The sequence below is a fragment of the Clarias gariepinus genome, chromosome 6 (genome assembly GCF_024256425.1).
Source record: "Clarias gariepinus isolate MV-2021 ecotype Netherlands chromosome 6, CGAR_prim_01v2, whole genome shotgun sequence".
Lineage (NCBI taxonomy): Eukaryota > Metazoa > Chordata > Actinopteri > Siluriformes > Clariidae > Clarias > Clarias gariepinus.
The window spans coordinates 37,303,093-37,325,066 of NC_071105.1; the positions used below are offsets into that span (position 1 = coordinate 37,303,093).

Consider the following 21,974-nt stretch of genomic DNA (forward strand, 5'->3'; position numbering starts at 1 on the left):
ACGCAAGCGTAAAAGTCTGAGTTGCCAGGAGAATCTGCATCAGATTCTGCATCAAGTACTCTCCAAAAAGCTCCTGCTGATTACTGAGGCGTGTTTAAAAAGCAGAGTCATCCTGCCAAATAGTGACCTAGTTTATTTCATTTGTCTGCTGTGCTCTTTATAGCAGACTTACTTAACATAGAAATGTTTAAAATGTGACTAAGAATTACTTATTTGCACGTACTGATGAATAAAATGATTTAATATTTATAATAATAAACGGAAGTCCAGTCCCTCTAACTGTCCGCTCCTCCGTGGAGAGGACATCGTAGTGCGCCTCTCTGTTTGTCGACGCAGAAAAGTGGACTCACTTAATGTGGTGTGTTATAATTATTATAATGTCATGGTCTTGCTTATGTTATGTTTGTGTGTGTGTGTGTGTGTGTGTGTGTAGGAAAGAGAGATGAGACGGCAGCAGGCTGTTATACTAAAGCACCAGGTTTGTATCACTTTCATGCTTATTATTATTATTATTATTATTATTATTGCTATTATTATTTATTCTAGTAATAGTATTAGTATTTTGTAATATAAGAGAGACAAGTACTTAAAGTAGCCCTGAACTCAAAACAAAAACTATATATTTGGCGTAAAATGGATTAAAGTGAGTGGGGACATGTCACAAATACACGCTAGTTTGGTGGCGGCATTCGTTCATGGGTTTGCGTATTTATGCATATTTTAACACATTAGCGTTTTACATTATGTCACCTATGTAGACCCTTTAGTTTCATAAGCTCACGGATATGAGGGATGAATACGGAAAGTACACACAAAATATTTGGTAAAATGGAGACGGGGCGGGGCTATATGGGCATTTTCAGCCATTAAATAACAGTAATATTAATGAATATAGTTGCAAAGCAGCGATGATCGGGCCCAAGCAACTGCGCTATTGCCACATGGGCGCATTTTAAAGGGAGATTTTAAGGGGAAATGCTAATACCGTTATGACATAACTTATAACTATATAATTATATATTAAACCAAGGAAATGTTTAGCCAATTTTCACGATAATTTGAAGGCCTTGCAACGGCTTAACCGTTTGCGATATCAAAAATCCCTTCGCAATTTTGCATCCTCAATCTATTGAAATAATATTGGCCCAGTTTGGTGGTGATCGTGTAAATAACCTAGGAGAAGTATATCAAAGTCCATTGGGTGAGTTTTGCAAACAACTCAAAATACAGCCTTCCTGTCGCATAGCGAAAGTTGTTTGGCTCAATGAGATCTAAATGTGTACCGGGTTTTACACATATACATGCAGGGCTGTGTGAGCTATGCAGCAAAATCTCTTGTGTCACGTCCTCGTCCCTTCGCGCACTATGATGTCATAGTGCTTGCCCCCTAACTATCATTACATATGAACAAAAAAGTCCTGGTTGCCATGGTATCATCAATTGGTTACTGTTAAACAAGTAGCAGTTAATTGTCCATGTAACTAATTTCCAAAATTGCGTTTCCAAAATTTTGTAAGAATTTGTATTGTTGTTGTTGTTAATCAGTTCCGGGGTACTTTAAGAGTGTGTAGTGTTTAAATAAAGGCAGATGTTCACAGCGCTCTGTCTCACACAGTGCTGTCTTCAGCCTTTCGTATTTCTCTCTGGTTAATGATCATGCTTTTGGGAGTGGGAGCTCAAATCTCAATTCTCTCTCTCTTTGGGTTTCTGTCTTCTTTTTGTTTAAAAAAAAATTTTTTTGTTTCTGTTTTTTTTTCTCCTTCCTGTCTTAATACTGTGCCAACTCTCTCTCTCAGGAGTTGGAGAGGCATAGACTAGATATGGTATGGGTATGTTTAATCTTCTGTACATCTAACACTCGCATCGTGAAACATGGTTGTGATCTGGTCGTCATAGCCGCACTTAATTTTTGTTTTATTTCCTTTTTTTTATGTTGATTTCTATCTATTTTGTTTTCCTTTTTGTAAGTGTAGCACTTGGCTGCTGTCATACTACATATTTCCTTTGCATGGCTTCTCCAGCGGCATAAAAAAAAGGAAAGAAAAGAAAGAAAGAACTCAAAAGTGCATCCTCCACATCCATATGTGTGTGTGTGTGTGTCAGTGAGGAAGAGTGACAGAGTGCTGGTTCTAATGCAACAGGCTCTATATGTGTGTGTGTGTGTGTGTGTGTGTGTGTGTGTGTGTGTGTGTGTGTGTGTGTGAAAAGCTTGGTGTTTATCCAGTTTCATTGATCAAAAGTGAGTGCTGTAACCAAGCCATTTATTTGTTTTTATTTATTTATTACACACTCACACACACACTATGTGTATACAGCATCTCTATAGTCCTGATCATGGTTGTGTTTTGTGTGTGTGTGGGTCTCGACCCAGATGTGGTGTTTGTGCTGCGGCATCTGTAGCGCGGATGTCGAAGGTTACAGTACGGCGGCGGTTCTCGGCTGCAGTCGAAACAGGTTCCTCAGAAACGTCTGGCTCATTTTTGGCGCATCTCAGACCTGATGTTAACATCCGTCTCTACCGGACAGTCTGTCGTCCCTGAGACAAGTTTGCTCTCTTACGTTATCGCAGCTGTACTCGCTTAGAACCTCAGCAGCTGCTGTGTGTTTTTTCCTGTGTGGGTACGAGTGTGTGTGCTGTTATCCTGAGAGCCGTATGATTTTTCTTTCCAAGCGAAACGTTCCACCAGGCAGGGTTAGAGTCAGGTCTGTACGTCCTCGACCTGACTCACGATCAGATGTGTTCGAGAGCCGGAAGCTGTGGAAGCGCAATCGAGAAGAGCTTCAGAGGGAGAGAGAGACGGACAGACGGTCTGACTTAAAGAAACACAGACAGAAAGGTTGAGACAGAGAGAGAGGGAGAATGAGACACAGACAGAAAGAAAATGAGAGAGAGAGACAAAAAAAGAGAGATAGATGGGGGAAAACCGACAGACGGAGAACAAGACAGCACATGAGTTAAGAGTTAGAGACAGAAAAAAATTAGATGTTGGTATAAGAGAGGGACGGGGAGACAGTTTGGAAGAAAAAGACAGACAGACAGGTTGAAACAGGGAGAGAGAGAGAGAGGAAGAATGAGAAACAGAAAGCGAATGAAAGAAAGAAAGAGAATGAGAGCGATAGAAAGCACATGAGAGACAGACAGAGGTACGCAGACAGACAGATTGGAAGTGAAAGAGAGAAAGAGGAGGAATGCGAGACAGACATATGCTGATCTCAGGACTGTTTTTGTTTGCTCGTCTGTAGTTTTCAGGTCTAGACTGTTCCTGTTATTGACCAACACCAAAACTGCGGATGTTGAATAAACGTCTCCTTACCAAACGAAACAAAAGCAAACAAACAAACAAAAAGGAAACGGTAACTTAGAGTAGTATAGATCGAGCACATTGATTTATACTCCTGCTGTCAGAGCTGCAGTTATAGGAAATGGATCAACAGCTTCCAGACAATCAGAATCCAGAAGTTAACGTTTTTTTTTGCCACAGGGTCGGAAGTTAACACCAGAAGTCTGAGAGGTTGTTTTTTTTTCCCCCGGGGGGTTAAACAGAACCAGAACCAGTCGGACCTCATCCTAGAACCGCCGCCCTTAGACCGACCCCGAGAACATCTCTGCACGTTCCTCTCCATCCTGTGGTCAGATTTAAAAGAAAGTACACCCCTTATCATACACACAGTCATACGGTATATCGAACACTAATAATATCTGCCGTAGTCCGAGGATGTTTAGACCTCTGTGCTGAACCGAGGTAGCAGTAGGGCATCTAGGTGCAAGCTCACGCTCTGCTGTCTGTTTTTAACAGCAACAACAACAAAAAAAAAACCGCTGTCAAGCTGCTAAATTAGCGCTAAGCTAACTCCAGACGCACTGACTGCTTCCCCTGTCTGACCCGCTCACCAACACCTGTCGCTTCTCCTTTTATTTATTTGTCCATTTTTATTTTTTTGTGTTGCGTATCGCTGTTCTGTAACACACGTTCTTCACATGACTGTAAACCCCATCCTGGCCATGGCATTGTGAATGAACAAATGAGTGTGTGTGTGTTCGTGTGAGAGAGCGTGTGTTTGGCTGTCTCTTCCTCGATCTGTGCAACATGCTACACCACGCTGATCACTGTCGTCCCGTCTTTGCTCGATCTGTCCTTGTTTTCACTCTTGCACTCTTTATTTATTATTTTGTATTTTTCCGGTCGCCGCCTGCACCAAAACTGATGATTGCGGCTTTTCTCTGATTTCAGGAGCGAGAGAGGAGGAGGCAGCACGTAATGCTGATGAAGGCTGTGGAAGCTCGCAAAAAAGCAGAGGTATGAAAGGAATCGGATTAAACGACAAAAACACAACTACAGCGGTACCTCGGCGTACGAATGCCAGAGGGGCATCTTAAGAATTTTCACCATAAGAACTAAAATGTTGCAAGAAATTTCGACATACGAAGCATTTTCCGGCTGAGCTGGTCACGCATCCCTCCGTTGTGTCGATGTCTGGTTGTCCGAAGGCCATTCAGAACTTGTTTGCGTCAGTGGAAAGCAAAGTGGGCGAGTTTCATTTTTTTTTATGGGTCTTTTTTTGCTTTTTTTTTGGAGATTTAGTGAAGACATAGCACCATAGGTCCCAAGGACGGTAACAAGAAAAAAAGGTACTCAGGCGTTCAGTTTGGTTTTTAAAGCAGCCGGTGCCAAAAGGAATCATAAATTAAGGTTAAGTGAGGTTTAATGTATATTTATCTCATATTTTACTTCACTTACATGCATTTTATAAATGTTTTGATTTGCTTTAAATTGCAAAAATATGATTAAAGCATTGGAAACTGGTAATATTTTTGGGTGGCTGGAACGGATTATCTGCATTTACATTATTTCTTATGGGAAAATGCGTCTTGCAGTATGAAATTTCGCCGTAAGAACTCGCCTCCGGGACAGGCTAAATCCGTACGCCGATGTACCGCTGTACTCTGTTCTCCCAGCAGTTCCCAATTAAGTCTGAAATCTTCTCCGACATCCTACATCATCACGCCGACTTCCTCACTCTCATTTTTTTTCTTCCTTTTTCTCTTTCCCCTCCCCTCACACTTTCAGGAGCGTGAACGCCTCAAGCAGGAGAAGCGAGACGAAAAGCGCCTCAACAAGGAGCGCAAGTTGGAGCTGCGCCGTCTCGAGCTGGAAATGCTGCGAGAGATGAGGAGGCCCAACGAGGACATGTGCTTAACTGATCACAAGGTAAACCCACTCTTACACCCTGAAATCACTCACACACACACACATACACACACACACACACACATGCACACGAATACTCAAAGACATCCAAAGATGGAAGTTTTAAATAAGTACCTAAAGGAGTAAAACGCCTCGGAGAGGCATAATCAACAGTGCTCTGGAGCTACTCCTACTGATCCCTCACGGTGTTGAGTGTTTTACTCCTCTTGGTCCTCAGCCGTACGAATTAACAATTATTTATCATTTTTTTAAATCCAGTACTGTTCTAGGATGTAGAAAATAAAAGCAAAAATTTGGCTGGTATTGTAGATGTTCCTAAATAAGGGGCCGCTGAAAGATGTATGTAGAGATTTAACAGCCCATAGAGTTCTTCTACCTTTATATTATGATTATTATTGTTGTTGGTGGTGTTTTTGTTGTTGTTATTATTATTATTATTATTATCTCAACACTTGCTAATTAACTCTTTTGTGACAAATAGCTCCACCCTCTTGTGACTTTAAGATAAGCCCCGCCCCCTCAAAACATCGCACTGTAGAGGATTCAGTTAAAATCATTTTTTCTATTATGAGTTATACAGTACGTATTACGAAGAGCGGACATTAACTACACACAACCACTATTAAGGTGCTTTTAGTGCTTTTAGAGTCTAACATATACATGCGCACACACATTTTCTCCCTGAGTGTGTGTGTGTGTGTGTGTGTGTGATGTGTCTCTTTTCTTAAATATGAATTATGCTGCTTTAAAACACACTGTAGTGTGACGTCAGTATAAGGGAACAGCAGGGTTAAGTACCCTAAGTACCCTCCATCCGTTAGACCACATCAGTCATGACGATTGCTCATCCGATTCCTCGTCATCATCCATTAGGCCTGAACGAGTCATGGTCTCTCTCCCTTTTTTTTTTGTTTTGCGTTTTCTCCACGTTGACTCAGTTTCCCAGAAATTCTCTCGAATCCAGGCTTTAAACCCGAGCGATCAGGTTCATGGTTTCCTGGAGGCTCGGTCAGAAGGGAGGCAAGAAAAAAAGAAAAAGAAAAAAAGAGCTACTTAAAGCTTACGTACTGTCTGTAACAGCATTAGGTCATCAGTAACACCTTGGAGAAGCAGGAAGGCAGGTGACACGCAGGAAACACTGCCACCCTGTGGTTGTAGCCGAGCACAGCAGGTGCCTGGCGACGGTCCATGAAGTCGCGCTCGTCCTGAACATGTGACTCGATTAAAGGAAGCTTTTATAAAGCATGGAGGGATCCGAGCTGCCGTGCACCTGGTTACGAGCGGCTCGTGATGATGATGAAGATGATGATGAACAGATGTGCATCTGTAATTAAGTGGGAGGAGTTTGGAGTGATTTATGCAAAGCTTTAAGAGTTCTAACTGATGATGATGATAAAGAAGAGAGAGTGATTTATTGAGTGATTTATTAATTGACTGTTAACAAACGTGTTATTAGAGAATGTTTAGGTCACATGATGTTTAGTGATACCCCGTGTCTCCTGGTGTAAAGAGAAAACACTTAACATTTACCTCTCTCTCTCTCTCTCTATCTCTCCATCTCTCACTGTCTTTTTCTTTCTTTTAAACTATCTGCATCTCTGTATCTCTCTTTGGCTGACTTTCTTTTTATCTTTCGCTCTGTCTATCTCTCTTTTCCTCACTCCTTCTTTCTGTCTATTTCTGTCTCTCTTTTTTCCTGGCTTTTTTTTCCTCACTCACTTCTTCTTATCTATCTGTATCTCTCTCCACCTTTCTCTCTTTTTCTTTCCTTCTTTTTTCTCTCTTTATCTTTCTCTCTGTTTCACTCTTTTTGTCTCTTTCTTTCTGTTTCTGTCCCTGCTTCACTAATTTTCTCTCTCTCTTTTTCTCTCTCTGCCTTACTCTTTCTTTCATGCTCTCTGTCTGTCTTTCTTTGCTTGTCTCTGTCCGGCCGTCTCTCTCTCTCCCTCTCTCTCTCTCTCTCTCTCTCTCTCTCTTTCTCTTACACACAGCCTTTGCCGGAGTTGTCCCGTATCTCGGGGCTGGTGCTCCCGGGTCAGGTGTTCTCCGACTGCCTGATGGTGGTGCAGTTCCTGCGCAGTTTCGGGAGGGTGCTGGGCCTGGACCAGAGCGAGATCCCCACGCTGGGCGTGCTGCAGGAGGGGCTCCTCAACCTGGGCAACAGCATGGGGCAGGTGCAGGACCTGCTGGTGCGTATGCTCTCCTCGGCCGTCTGTGACCCCGGACTGCCTCCAGGACACAGGGTGAGAGTCTCTGTTTCTCTTTCACACGCATTCATACACACACATTTGTCACATACAGACAAATATATCGAAAATATTCATAGTATAAAAGCGATATCGTAACAAGTATTATGTCAAGCCATGTGTATGGAACAATCAGCGGTGAGGTTCGATACTAAGCCCATAAAAGTTATCTTTCAATAGCATCCATTAGAGAAGTGTGATGATCCTGATATCTCGTCTCACGTCTTAGCGGTTTACAGACAACCAGCGTTTAAACACAATGGTAAATGTAATAAATAAAAAAGAAATTTTCAGGAAGCTTGACTCATGACAGTTACGTAGTGACGCAAGAACAGAATAACGAGCTTCGTTTCTCTTCAGAACTTTTTTAAGATTTTACACTTTAAAGTATTTATTAGTTTTGAAAGGAATGCAAAACCAAAGCTGTCTGGGTTTCAAAGGTGAGTAGTGGACTATATTAACTATGGGTACTATAGGTAGTTAAATTTAAAATGATCAGAATCGGATATTTATACGTCATAAAGTAATTACTAGTTGATTTAGCTAGATCACAGTGTCACATGATGCTACACAGTTCTTGTTGTTATTGTACAACATGTGAGAGACTAGAGCTGAAATGCACAAGCACAACCACACAGCCGAAAAAGCACGGTATCGGTGCTCAAAAGTGTCTCAGCTGGGTGAAAAAGTGAATTTTCAGACAGGATCATGTAACACCGTTTTTCATAATACTTAATGCTTTTTATCTTCTATCATCTTTTATTTTTTTTATAGATTTGCATACACATTTATATTTTTATCAGATAAATAGAAACACATCTGTTAAAGACAACTTCATGCCCTTTGATGTCCGTAGTGTCGGTTACTTTTCTGAATTCAAATATTCAGAATTTTAACGGTCTTAACTGTCACCCAGATGGCCAGTTTAGATTTCACATGAAAAAAACGTAAACTGGAAAAGTGTATTATTCTACTAAAATGCGAAATAGTGAAGATATCGCAACTTGAATTTGACATGGCTATGGACACTACAGATTTATTTTTTGCTTTTACCAAAATCCATCTCGTGCAAAGCAATTTTAATGGTATATATCTGCACAGTAATTATTGGACAGACTACAAAAAACAATTTTAACTGAATAAACTAGAGTTTTCTATGTTTTATGGCCACGTAACATAAGGTAACATAAGGTGCGTGTCTCATTTGGAGCATTTAAACAAAACCACTGTTGAAAAATTCCTTAATCTTGTATGGCATGATTTAATTGAAGCAACAGTTTTTACGGGTTATATGCTTCTAGAAACTTTCACCAGTTTTTGATATCAATACTCATAAAGAAATATGAATAATCAGCATTTTAAATGATAGTGTAACACTGAAAAATGGCCATTTTTGGGGCCCATATAAAATCATCTCTCCAAAAACGTCTGACGTTAGCAACTTTAGAGTTTTAGGGACTCGAGATCGGTCACTTCCATGTTGCATAAACTTTTTGGCCACACGCATTTTCTCTATTATGTGTATAACACCAGCGCTGACAGGAAATACGTTTCAGCCACCTTGTGTTAAAACCGCTTGTCCCCCACAGGCCAAGTCCATCCTGGGTGATCACCTGACCAACGTGGGTCTGAACCGGGACAACGTGTCGGAGGTGCTGCAGCAGTACATGGAGGCGCACTGCGCTCAGACCGAGCTGGCCGACATGTCCCTGAGCCTGAAGACCAAGGCCTTCCAAGCACACACGCCCGCGCAGAAAGCCTCGGTGCTCGCCTTCCTGGTCAACGAGCTGGCTTGTAGCAAGAGTGTGGTCAGGTACGCACGCACACACACACACACACACACACACACACACACACACACACACACACACACACACACACACACGGACGGGAAAACCACCCGCCTGGCTTTTAGTGGCACACCTTTAAATATTCATCCAGAAATTAGACCGTGTACGTAGGTTAGGAGCGAGGTTTGGGTTCAGGGCTGTTCATAATTAATGGCGCCCTTGCTTTTCGGACGCAACAGAGAGTGACAGCGCAGACTGTTTATCACTTGTACAGAAATTACACAGGCGTCATACTGTATGTAACTGAGATCTCTCTCTCTCTCTCTCTCTCTCTATGTGTGTGTCTTTTTATTCCCAGTGAGATTGACAAGAGCCTGGACCAAATGAACGTCCTGAGGAAGGACGAATGTATCGTGGAAGGAAAGCTCAAAAAGTGAGTCTTACCCGGAAACGTAGACAGATTTATGCAACATTTCTTCTTGTATTAATTTGTCCGTCTGTTGTTAATTTATTTAATGTTATAACCTTATCATATTATTATTACGGTTTACCGAACAGACTAAATCGTGAAATAAAATACTCACTTGTGTAAGATGTTCATGTAAGTGTTAAACACATTCACACACAGAGAGAGGTTATAATTAATTTAGACTCTAGTTACAGCAGTGCAAAGAGTAATATGATTTCTTTATATCCTACTAGCGTTAGTACACGTCATTGACGGTTAAAGCTGAAAATAATCTTGTGCTCTTTAATGTAATCAGTGATATTATTATTATTATTTCAGGTTGAAGCCCACATACATGTCTGTCTTTCTTTCTGATGTTTGTTTACATTGAGCGACTGCAGACAAAATCTTACTTTTATTTATTTAGATAACGCATTTTTTTTTTTTGTTTTCCACTTAACTTTTCAAACTTTGCGTACAGGTTAAAGAACGTTCACGCGAAGCGCACAGGGAAACGCGAAGCCGCCGGAGCAGACGAGCCTCACGTTACGGGAACGCCAAGCGCCGGACACAAGCGCAAGCGAAAGGCCGGCGACAGCGACGACGACGAGGATGAAGACGAAGACAGCGACGAGGCGGTAGACGACGAGGATGAGGACGAGGAAGAAGAGGTGAAGAAGGCGAGGAAAGTGGAGACGTGCGACGAGGTAAGAGGAGCTCAGCAACAGGAAATCTGGAAATCGTTCCAACCTGTCTCTTTCCTGTGATGACGATTGAATTGTGTGTGTGTGTGTGGCTTAGGATGAAGGAGATCAATCCACCAGCGTAGAAGAGCTAGAGAAACAGATCGACAAATTAACTAAGGTAAACGCACGTGCATGCGTTTTGGGTCGAAGGAAAACACGCAGACCTTTGGCGTGCGCGCGCGCACACAAACTTACACTCACGGTGACGCTCTCTTGTGCGTTTGCAGCAGCAGAATCTGATCAGACGGAAGCTTTTCGAGTCGTCTCACGCTCTGCGCTCCATGAGCTACGGGCAGGATCGGTACCGCCGCCGCTTCTGGGTCCTCCCGCAGGGCGGAGGGGTCTTCGTCGAGGGCATGGAGAGTGGAGAAGGTAATGTAGCGTTCGTTCGTAACGTTCCTCCCATAGAATTTAATGAACTTCTGAGAGCTTTTCTGCCTTTTCAGCCACAACCGGTCTTTAGTTGTTTCCCTGATGCTCATTTACTCATTTAACTCAACTTTGCTTGAGAGTTAATGCCTTAAATACCACTTTAGGTAAATGACGAGCTTTTTAAATCGTTAGACACCTTAACGAGGGAAAGGTAAATTAGCTAAAGCTATTTAGCTAAAGTTATTTAAGATGCTAATAAAGGTGTAGCAGCAACAATCCACAGCTCTACAGTATGTTGTAACATTTCTCCCCTAGCTATAAACTAAAGGTGCACAAACTTTTGCATCTTTGCATAAATTTACCCCAAATATTGGTGTTATTTGGTAGTGATATTTTGTCATACATCAGGTTTGATCAGATATAATAAAGTAAATTAAACACACAGATTTTTCGTTTAACACCGTGTGCGTGTGATGGCACAGGTCCCGAGGAGCTTGAGAAGGAGCTCGAGAGGCTCCGCAACTTTGAGCCGGTGAGGATCAAGGAGGAGCCGCAGGAAGACGAGGAGGAGGAAGAAGAGGCGCAAGGCGAGGAAGATGCACAGCAGCAGCAGCAGCCGGACGCGCAGGCGCAGGTAAAGCAGGAGGAGGAGCAGCACTCCGAAAAGGAAGTGAAAGAGGAAGACGAGAAGCCCTGCTCGCCCCCGAGCAAGCTCCCGGAGCAGGACGGAAAGCTGTTAGACTCCACCTCCCGCTCTCTCAAGGAGCCCTCCCCGAACCCGCCCGGTGACCTCGCGTCTCTGTGCCGTAGCCCCGACGGCAGCGGGACGGCTGTCGCCGCAACGACCGCATCAGCATCATCTCCAACTCATTCTACCTCCAAGCCTACAGTACTGTGCAGCACTCCTGCGGACTCCGTACCTCTCGTCGCTCAGTTTGGTGCTCCTCTCCCGCAGTTCGGCGTCCCCCTGTCCCTGCAGCACCATCAGCACCTCCTGGCGAATGACCAGCTTCTGCGCGTTTTAACGGAGCGCAGCGGCCACTGGTTCAGCCTCCTGCCTCGTTCTCCGTGTGACGACTCGTCCCTCGTGCAACCCACCGCCCCGCTGCGGACCTCTGCCCAGCCCAGGAGCCCTCCCGCTCCGTCCTGCTCTCCTCACCAACACCTCCAACCTCCGTCTGCCTCCAGCAGCCCTCTCAATGCTGCTCACGACGGTCTGGGAAACCTCACCGTCTCCCCTATGCAGGTACGCGGCACCCTCGCCACTTTTAATTATAAAACTCATTTTAATTTATCTGCGTTGTGCTTAACGTCTTCTTTTTACGTCTAGGTAAAACCCGGCGGTGCTCTGCTGCCTTTGCCCATGTGCGGGTGGTCAGGTGGGGTGATCAGCCCTAATCTGCCCATGTGCAGCAGCCCTATGCCCCTTTGCCCGCTCACTGAGGGCAGCGCCAGCCCACTGCTGGCCCCCAGTGTCTCCACCAGCAAGAGCGGATCTCCAGCGCCCCCTGGGGACAAACCGCCCTCTGCACCCTCACCTGCTATAGATCTGCCACGAAACCACGACCAGCCACAACCACAGCCCATTCCAGAAGGTAACATCACACACATACACACAGAGAGTTAGAATGACCCAAGTTTCTTCAGAGACTTATAATGTTCAAAGATAATGTTGACCAGGTGTACACACTCCTCATGACGGCGTTGCTGTTTGTGTGCAGACATGCTGATGGGCTGGTGGAAGATTTCGGACATGGAGGAACTGCAGGCGCTGATGAAGACGCTCCACAGCAGGGGCATCAGAGAGAGAGCGCTGCACAAACAGCTCCAAAAGTCCATCGAGCTCATCTCACAGACCTGCAACAAGAACAAAGAGGGTGAGGCTCCGAAACACGTAAACAATAAGTCATTAAACATCAACATCAATCGAATGAATAAAAAAAGAATATACACACAACTTTGTCACCATAGCTAGAAAATTGTTCTCGCACGGATAAGGACTAGTAACACTCACGGGTCGTTTTCTGATTTGTGTGTGTGTGTGTGTGTGTGTGTAGTAGCTGTGATGGAGGTCTCGGAGCTGGACGAGGGCCAGGTCTCTGTGGAGACGCTACAGGAATGGTGTGTGGAGGAGCAGGCCATGGAGACGGACATCGCCTTACTGCAGCAGGTGGAGGAGCTTGAACGCAGGGTCACTTCAGCCAGCCTGCAAGTCAAGGTGTGTGTGTTTGTGATTTTAAATCAAAGTATGCCGAGGCAAATTTCTTGCACAATTTCAGGCGAAAACTTTTAAGGTGGGGCGTTTTTTTGTATGCCGAGGTACCGCTGTAGTAGTACTTTAAAAGATAAATGTGCTCCGAAGTTACACCGTGTTGCCGTTTTAAACGGACCTATCCAGCCACTTACGTATTTAATCCTCGGTGTGTCGTTTGTCCTCCCCCAGGGCTGGATGCACCCGGAGCCCCAGTCGGAGAGGGAGGACCTGCTGTATTACGAGCACAATCCCTTTCCCAAGGCCTGCCCGGGGGCGGAGTCACAGGAGGAGCGGAGCTCTGAGAAAGGCGTGAGGCGGCAACCCAGCAACCCGCTGGACATCGCCGTGATGCGCCTGGCCGAGCTGGAGCGCCACATCGAGAGAAGGTACCTGCGGAGCCCCTTAGGGACAACCATCCAGATCAGGCTGGATAATGTGGGGACGGTCACTGTGCCCGCCCCCGCGCCATCCACTAGCGCTGGAGGGGAAGGGTAGGTCATCCACGCAGCCAGCCTTCATCTCCTGATCTCTTCTTCTTCCTCCTCGTCCTTCTCCTCTTCCTCCTCTTCCTCCCCTCTCTTCTGGCTGGGGCTGCTGTGCTTGTGGCGTGTGTGTGTGTTCACCCGGGGCCCAGTTTCTCAAGCGGTTCCATGAACACCTGCATTTTTTTTTCTGTTCTTGGCTGCATGTGTTCATTTCTTTTGCTCATTTGTGCGAAGGATTTTTCTCTCTTTGCCGTTGTTTCGTAAGAGCATGGTGCATTTTTAACCACAGGCCTTCATTTTCTCCCGAGAATCTTTACTGGAGGTGTTAATCCCGCACTCAGTGCCATTCCACAGGATGTGTGTGTGCTGTATTATAACAACCCTCCGTTTAGTCCTGTTGTGTGTGTGTGTGTGTGTGTGTCTCGAGACCGTAGGCTGTAGTGATGTTTTCGGTCTTTAAAGCCAGCGTTCTACTCGACGCGGAATTCAACACGGACCTGAGGAACGTTCACGACCCCCTAGATTCTGGGCATCAGTAATTACACAATGCGATCTTAGATATTCAGAGCAAATATATTTTGCCGTGATTGTACTCACGAGAGGCGTGTTGAATGCAAACGCTCAGCATTTGGTGGGACGAATCGTGCTGAAAATGTGTGTGATACGATAAATGTCTGAAGGAAATCACTGTGATTTATTTAAGGTTAAGCAGATTAAGAGTGTATTTCATTTACATAATACACACACACTGTGATTTTAATGCTCATGAACAAACAACACATTTGATTAACATTGGGGAAAAAATTGGCTTCTGCACAGTTTTTGGTATACTGTGCTGTAAATAAGTATTTGCCCCCTTCCTGATTTTTAAAAAATTATTTATCTTTTCAAATTTTAATATTACACAGAGATAACCTGGCTAAATGCAAAATGCATTTTTTTAAACTATGATTTTATTTATAAAGGGGGAAGAAAGCTTTCCAAACCTGCCTGGCCCTATGTGAAAAAGTAATTGCCCTCCAACCCTAAGCTCTTGGAGGCACCAACTGCAGACAAGCGTTTCTGATAACCAGCACTTTGAGTCTTTCAGATCATTATGGAGCAAATTTGTCCCGCTCGTCTTTTAAGAATTGTTTTAATTGAATGGTTTACGAGCTTGAAAAAATAAGCCCAGCGGAACCTCAGCATATGGAAGTTTTGGTCGGCTCCCGGACGTTCGCGAGACTCGTATGCTAAAACTTGTTTGCGTCAGCGGAAAGCCAGACGAAACGAGTTTTTTTTGCATTTTGTGCACAATTTAGTGAAGACATAGCACCATGTGTCGCAAAAATGTTAGCAAGAAGAAAAGGGAGCCGGTTTCGGTTTGGTTTTTAAAGCAGTTGGTGCCGAGAGGAATCAAAAATTAATGTTAAATGAGGTTTGATGTATAATTATTTCATACTTTACTTCATTTACATGGCTTTTCCAAATGTTTTTATTGTTTTTATATGCAGTAATATGATTATGGTGTTGAAAATAATCGGTAATATCGGTAATATTTTTGGGCGTCTGGAACGGATTATCCGCGTGTACATTATTTCCTATAAGAAAATGCGTTTTGCAATACGGAATTCCGTCTTAAGGACTCGCCCCCCTGGAACGGGTTAAGTTCTTATCCCGAGGTACCGCGGTCTGTTCGATTTACTTGGGTTGTACCACATGTCTCCACAGAACTCGTATGAGTACGGCATTTAACATTAATCTGTATTGTATTGTTTAATTTCTGCCCAGATTTAATAATTACGATCCGGTGCGTTGTTCCTTAATTCGAATTGCTGATATGCGCCGTCTATCCATCCATCTTTCTTGCCTTTGCCTATGTCTCGATGCCAAGTATAACGCTGGCCTTAAGATCTAGATGTGTGTGTGTATATATACAGTGTGTGTGTGTGCGTGCATGTGTTTCTGACACCTCTCCTTGTTGTTGTCCTGTCTCTTAGGGGTGAGGAAGAGATCGCTCCGGGGATGAAGATGTGGAGGAAGGCTCTGAGTGAGGTGAGGAACTCGTCGCAGCTGGCCATGTGCCTGCAACAGCTGCAGAAGTCCATCGCCTGGGAGAGATCTATCATGAAAGTGGTGAGTGTGTGAGAGAGAAATTTTAGCCTCTGGTTCAGTGCCAAGCTGAACACAATGATGAAACAGTGCACAGTATTTTAGGCATGTATTCAGGTCTGTGTGTGTGTGTGTGTGTGTGTGTGTGTGTGTGTAGTACTGCCAGATCTGCCGTAAAGGGGATAATGAGGACTTACTGCTGCTGTGCGATGGCTGTGATAAGGGCTGTCACACCTACTGCCACAAGCCCAAGATCAACGCCATCCCTGAGGGAGACTGGTACTGCCCTGCCTGCATCTCCAAGGTAACCGCCTCCGCCTCCTCCCGTCGCGTTTAGACCTCACACACACACACACACACACACTGCTCTTAGAGTACATTTTCTCCCATTTATTATATGAACAATACCGACTAGTAACAGGCCCTGACCCGACAAATGATGCACAGTGTGTATTTGTCTCCTAAACAAGCGTGTAAAATAATCATTTCTCATCACACCTCGAGGAAAACTGTGAGTGTTTTGTCATGTCGAGTTCTCTACATATAAAAGTCTACAAACTTTCACCTTTTTTTTTTTTTTTTTAAATAGAAGATATTCTTATGCAGAACGCTCGTATCGGACCTGGTGTGCAAGTTAAAATGTAATTCGCTTTAATTCGGTTTGTGTAGACGTTCCAGCGTCTAGACGTTAAATCAGTCTCCGGCTTCCACGTAACAGTTTTCAGTCTCACGGCAGTAGATATCCGACAGAACAGCTGAATCTGGCGCGATTCGTCGATATGTGGCCGGCTTGCCATCTCGACTGATGATGCTTGATGACGTCCACGAAGAAACTGAGCTTCTGGTAAAATCCGATAAATCCATGCCTCCAGGTGTTAGATCAATCCCGCCGTTACACGGCATCGCACACCACGCTGCCACAAAACATGTACCATGATGCAACACGTGCATGTTTTTCGAACTCCTACGGGGTGTTGTCTCACTCCTGTGGCTGCATTCCTTTCAAATGAATCGAACTGAAATAGCTCCCGAATCACCGGTCTTAAATCATTAGTAAGTCAGCAGGCCGTGCGGACTGGAACTGGGGGAGTCTTGCTGGTTTTTTTGGACTGGAAATAACCTGGTGTGATGCATTAAAGTATTAAGGTGTATGTGTGTGTGTGTGTGGAAAAAGCTTGCAGTTTGACTTTAACATGCAGGTTAAGAGCAAACGAAAGATACTAAAGAGCAGGAATAACCGTTTATGACTTCATGGACTCGGGCGAGATCACGAACAGTGACTGAGTGCAATCTGTGTTCCCCAGGCGAGCAACCAGTCTCCTAAGAACAAGAAGCCTCAGAGTCGCGTGCAGTCCGGCGCGGGGAGCAAGAAAGCCTCGGAGACGGCGAAGAAGAACAAGAAGCAGCAGGAGGCGTGCGAGGAAGACGAGGCAGGTGGAGGCGGTAGCGGCAGCACCAGCAACAGCAGCCCAAAGAAAACGGGCGCGGCTTCCGGCCAGGCGAAAAAGAGCTCGTCCGCGCCTCCCGCTCCCAAACCCGAGAGCCCGGCCTGCGTGAAACGAGCCAAAACAGCCAGGGACAACAACCGCGACCTGGGCCTCTGCAGGTAACACACACACACACACGCACTCACAATCGGCACATAAATAAAGGGAAAGATTTGAACTAGTTTAATCGTTAATCTGATGAATAAGTACGCTTTACGGCACTAAGTGATTCTCTTGACTGATTTCTCTTCAGTAAATCCCGTTTACTCACGAATCCGTACTGTATTAATGTGTTAATGCTGAGGGACTTTCTAACATCTCTTCCTCTTCTGAAGGATTCTCCTGGCTGAACTGGAGCGCCATCAGGATGCCTGGCCCTTCCTCACGCCCGTCAACCTCAAGTCTGTCCCCGGGTACCGCAAAGTCATCAAGAAGCCCATGGACTTCTCCACCATCCGCGAGAAGCTCGTCAGCAGCCAGTGAGTCTCCGTTTCATCTTCTGTCCAAGTTGTGGCGCACTTCAGCGATTCGTTTTTTCTGCCTTAGTGATTCAGACCTTCTGACTCAGTGATGCAGTTCTTCAGCGTTTCTGACTCAGTGACTCAGTTCTTTTGACTCAGTGATTTAGTTTTTCTGACTCAGTGATTCAGATCTTCTGACTCAGTAATCCAAACCTTCTGACTCAGTGACTCAGTTCTTTTGACTCAGTGACTCGGTTCTTCAGACTTAGTGACTCAGTTCTTCTGACTCACTGATTCAGATCTTCTGACTCACTGATTCAGATCTTCTGACTCACTGATTCAATTTTTCTGACTCAGTGATTTAGTTCTTCTGACTCAGTGATTCAGATCTTCTGACTCATTGATTCAGACCTTCTGACTTTTCTAACTCAGTGATTAGGTTCTTCTGATTCAGTTCTTTTGACCAATTTTTCTGACTGTGATTCAGTTCTTCTGACTCAGTGATTCAGTTCTTCTGACTCAGTGATTCAGACCTTCTGACTCAGTAATCCAAACCTTCTGATTCAGTGACTCAGTTCTTTTGACTCAGTTCTTCTGACTCAGTGATTCAGATCTTCTGACAGTGATTTAATCCTTCTGACTCAGTGATTCAGTTCTTTAGAGTTTCTGACTCAGTGACTCATTTTTCTGACTGTGATTCAGTTCTTCTGACTCAGTGATTCAGACCTTCTGACTCAGTAATCCAAACTTTCTGACTCAGTGACTCAGTTCTTCAGACTTAGTGACTCTGTTCTTCTGACTCAGTGATTCAGATCTTCTGACTTAGTGATTCAATTCTTCTGACTCAGTGATTTAATTCTTCTGATTCAGTTCTTCTGACCTAGTTTTTCTGACTCAGTGATTTAGTTCTTCTGACTCAGTGTTTCAAATCTTCTGACTCGGTAATTCAATTCTTCTGACTCAGTGATTAGGTTCTTCTAAGTCAGTGATTCAGTTCCTCTGACTCAGTGATTCAGTTCTTCTGCCTTTGTTATTTGGACCTTTTTACTTAGTAATTAAGTTTTTCTGACTCTGTCAACAATGACAACTGTTATGAATCAATTAACCCTTCAAAATTTATTAAATTAAAGCATGTTTCTGATTCACTTGACTTACTTGATCCCCGTCTTTTTTCCCCGTCTTTTAGATACCAGAACCTCGAGACGTTCATCATTGACGTCAACCTGGTGTTCGACAACTGCGAGAAGTTCAACGAGGACAACTCAGACATCGGCCGCGCGGGACACAACATGAGGAGGTTCTTCGAGAAGAGGTGGACCGAGCTCCTGAAGCAGACAAACTGATCCACTTGAGGGTTTTTTTTCCCGATCACCTCGAGCGTGAAGTTTGGATCAGAACCGCCCAAACATTTTTTTTTCTTTCCCAGCAAAGCAAAGCGCCGTTCTCTAACCTGAACATGTCACACCTTCACCTAAATCCACACACACACACACACACATATCCCTGTATACACACACAACACCCCAAAGAGACACAGGACAGAGAGGGTGTCTTTGTGCAATATCATTTCCTTGTAGAAAAGAGTAATCGCACTGAAACCGTCTTCAACCGTCAGAGCTGTATCTAGGAGAAAAAAGAAAAAAAACAAAAAAAAGAAGAAAAAAAAACACTTTCCACTACCTGTAAATATAATTTTTTTTCTCCTGTTGTCTGTTTTTTTTTTTTTTACTTTATCGTTAATATTATAGTGAATGTATTTAATTTTTTTAAATGATTATTTATGACTTTAACAAAAAAAAAGGTCCAATCTTCATTTTCTATGAAAAGGAAGAAACAGTGCAAACTGCTTTAAAAAGAAAAAAAAAAAAAGTCAAAAAGAATGTTTATTTGTACGTGTGTATTTTTTTATTTTATTTTATTTTTAAATAGTTTTTCTCTCCAAATATGAAACAAAGCCAAGAAAAAGAAAAGGAACCTGTTTACACCGCTCCGGGCCGTCCTGCGTCGGAGATTTATCCCCCCTCACACACACACACACACCAACATACACACCATTCCCTGGATGAGCAGTGCTGTGCCCCCGCCCCCTCACCCTCCGACACACAATGCAAAAAAAAAAAAAAAAAAAGACAAAAAACACGTGTACATATACTGTCTGTTCATATCGATATATATATATATATATATATATATATGTATATGTATATATATATGTATATATATATATATCGAGTCTTGTTTGGAATGATGTGTACATATGGTTTCAGACATTGGATATTGTTCATGCCTTAGACCGATTGTAGCATTTATTTTTAGTCTTAAAGTGACAATTATTATTATTATTATTATTGACACATTTATTGGTTGTACAGTATACAAATATCTTCTACAAACACTGTGGTCTCCTTAATCTTGGTAGTGCCTGCCCTTCTGAACAGGGTGTAGGGAAGTATTTTTTGTTTGTTTTTCTGTTGTTGTTCTTTTGTTTTGTTTTTACGATTGTTTTTAAAAACAAAGAGAAAGAAAGAAAGAAAGAAACACCCCCTGGCTTCCTCCGTACACTGGCATATATACTGTACAACACAAGTGTGTATCCCCATGTGAGAACCTTTTGGGAGTAGGCTCCAGGGACGATCACACACACACACACACACACACACACACACACACACAAACAAATATATACACACACTCACACATGCAGCAGGGTTTTGGTAACCACTATGGCCACGTCTCAAACCGCAGAGTGGCTTTGTCCTGAATCGTGTCATTCTGTACAGCGGTACGCCAAAACGCTGCATGTTGGTTTAATAACCTCCTGCTTAAGCGGGATAGAGTGTGGTTTGGGACGCAGCCCATGTCTGAGTCTCCTTGTCCTCGTCCTCCTCCTCCCCCTCCTCCTCTTGCTCTTCTTCCTCGTCCTTCAACGTCCCCGTGAGTCTTGGCCACTGGAGGCAGCTAGAACACAGTTTTTTTGTACCCGAGTCAGAGTACTTGAAGTTATTTTATTTAAAGCTGTTGTGGGAAACAAAATGGTAGCGTTCTTTTTGTAGGAGCATTATTTTTCACTAGTGCGTATGTGCATGTGTGTGTGTGCGTGTGTATGCCTGTGTACGCATATGCGTGCGTGACTGCAAGAAGTGTGAGTGAGTAAGTGAGTGTGTGTATGTGTGTGTGTGTGTGGCACGGACCTATTAAAAGGATGTTTTTAAAGTCATCTTACTGCTTCTCTGTGTCTGTGTTCTTTTTTTTTTTTTTGTAATAATAGTAGTTATTTTTCAGCCCTATAAAGTAATGATAAACTCCACCCTCTGTGCTAGTCACTGTACAAAGCTCTGAAACTGGAGACTCCTTCCATAAATATTCAAAATAAGCGTCTCCTTACAGAACACTGCGCTGTGTCAGACGTTTCTGTCGCTAAGCTTTTGTTATAGGAAGTAGAAAAGAGATTTTTTGTGCCATAAAATGTACTATATTTGCGTCTGAGGTTCTGTTACAGAAAATGAATCGAGACCTTCTGACCAATCAGAATGCAGAATTTCACAGCAGTTTGGTGAATTAAAGTTACGATGTCAAACTAACAACAAATCAAACCTGAAACAAAAAAATGCAAAACTTATTCTAATAATATAACAGCAGGAATACTTTGGAATAATATATTAAATTATATAGAATTATAGTGTAAAATATAATAATGTATAGAAGTGTATGGAAGCCATCTGACCACAGAATCTCTATCTTCCATTCAAATCTCATTACTATCGGCACAAGACTAAACTAAAGTCAGGGACAAGACTGTAGACCTGCACAAGGCTGGAATGGGCTACAAGACCATCAGCTAGAAGCTCGGTGAATAGGAGACAGCTGTTGGAGTGATTATTTGCAAATGGAAGAAATGCAAAGTAACCCTCAATGGCCCTCAGTCTGGAGCTCCATGCAAGATTTCACCTCATAGGGTAAGAATAATCATGAGAAAAATGAGGGATCAGTGCAGGACTAGAATAGAGGAGCTTGTGAATGATCTCAAGGCAGTTGGGACCACAATCACCAAACAAAACACTGGTAACATGATATGCCGCCAAGGACTGAAATCAGTGCAGCAAGGTCCCCCTACTCAAGAATGCACATGTACAGGCTCATCTGAAGTTTTCCAAAGTACAGAAGGATTGGGATAACGTGAGACCAAAATTGAGCTCTTTGGCATCAACTTGACACTAGTCATGCTGACTATGACCCCAAGAACACCAACCATCCCTACAGTCAAGCACGGAGGTGGAAACATCATGGGCTGGTTTCATGCTAAAGGTACAGACTGACTTTGCTGCATTGAGGGGTTAATGGATGGCTCATGTATTGTAACACTTTGAGAAACCTCCTGAAGATG

General features: G+C 43.5%; 1 protein-coding gene across 17 annotated transcripts in view; it reads left to right on the forward strand.

Annotated features, from left to right (window-relative positions):
* Window positions 1-20,807, forward strand: part of baz2ba (bromodomain adjacent to zinc finger domain, 2Ba) — a 95,892-nt gene extending 75,085 nt beyond the window's left edge. For 6 of the 17 annotated variants that reach the window (XM_053498668.1, XM_053498675.1, XM_053498681.1 and 3 more), the window contains 20 exons: window positions 434-478; window positions 1,797-1,829; window positions 4,233-4,298; window positions 5,070-5,210; window positions 7,202-7,453; window positions 9,046-9,269; window positions 9,605-9,679; window positions 10,176-10,401; window positions 10,496-10,558; window positions 10,668-10,812; window positions 11,295-12,058; window positions 12,143-12,407; window positions 12,534-12,689; window positions 12,870-13,030; window positions 13,256-13,557; window positions 15,531-15,666; window positions 15,800-15,946; window positions 16,947-17,248; window positions 17,465-17,608; window positions 18,777-20,807. In XM_053498668.1, coding sequence (XP_053354643.1) covers window positions 434-478; window positions 1,797-1,829; window positions 4,233-4,298; window positions 5,070-5,210; window positions 7,202-7,453; window positions 9,046-9,269; window positions 9,605-9,679; window positions 10,176-10,401; window positions 10,496-10,558; window positions 10,668-10,812; window positions 11,295-12,058; window positions 12,143-12,407; window positions 12,534-12,689; window positions 12,870-13,030; window positions 13,256-13,557; window positions 15,531-15,666; window positions 15,800-15,946; window positions 16,947-17,248; window positions 17,465-17,608; window positions 18,777-18,933 — 3,804 coding nt within the window. In that variant the 3' untranslated portion in view covers window positions 18,934-20,807. The remainder of the gene's footprint in view (window positions 1-433; window positions 479-1,796; window positions 1,830-4,232; window positions 4,299-5,069; window positions 5,211-7,201; window positions 7,454-9,045; window positions 9,270-9,604; window positions 9,680-10,175; window positions 10,402-10,495; window positions 10,559-10,667; window positions 10,813-11,294; window positions 12,059-12,142; window positions 12,408-12,533; window positions 12,690-12,869; window positions 13,031-13,255; window positions 13,558-15,530; window positions 15,667-15,799; window positions 15,947-16,946; window positions 17,249-17,464; window positions 17,609-18,776) is intronic. The other 11 variants (XM_053498672.1, XM_053498677.1, XM_053498682.1 and 8 more) reach the window with 8 other exon arrangements.
* Window positions 20,808-21,974: the final 1,167 nt, after the last annotated feature.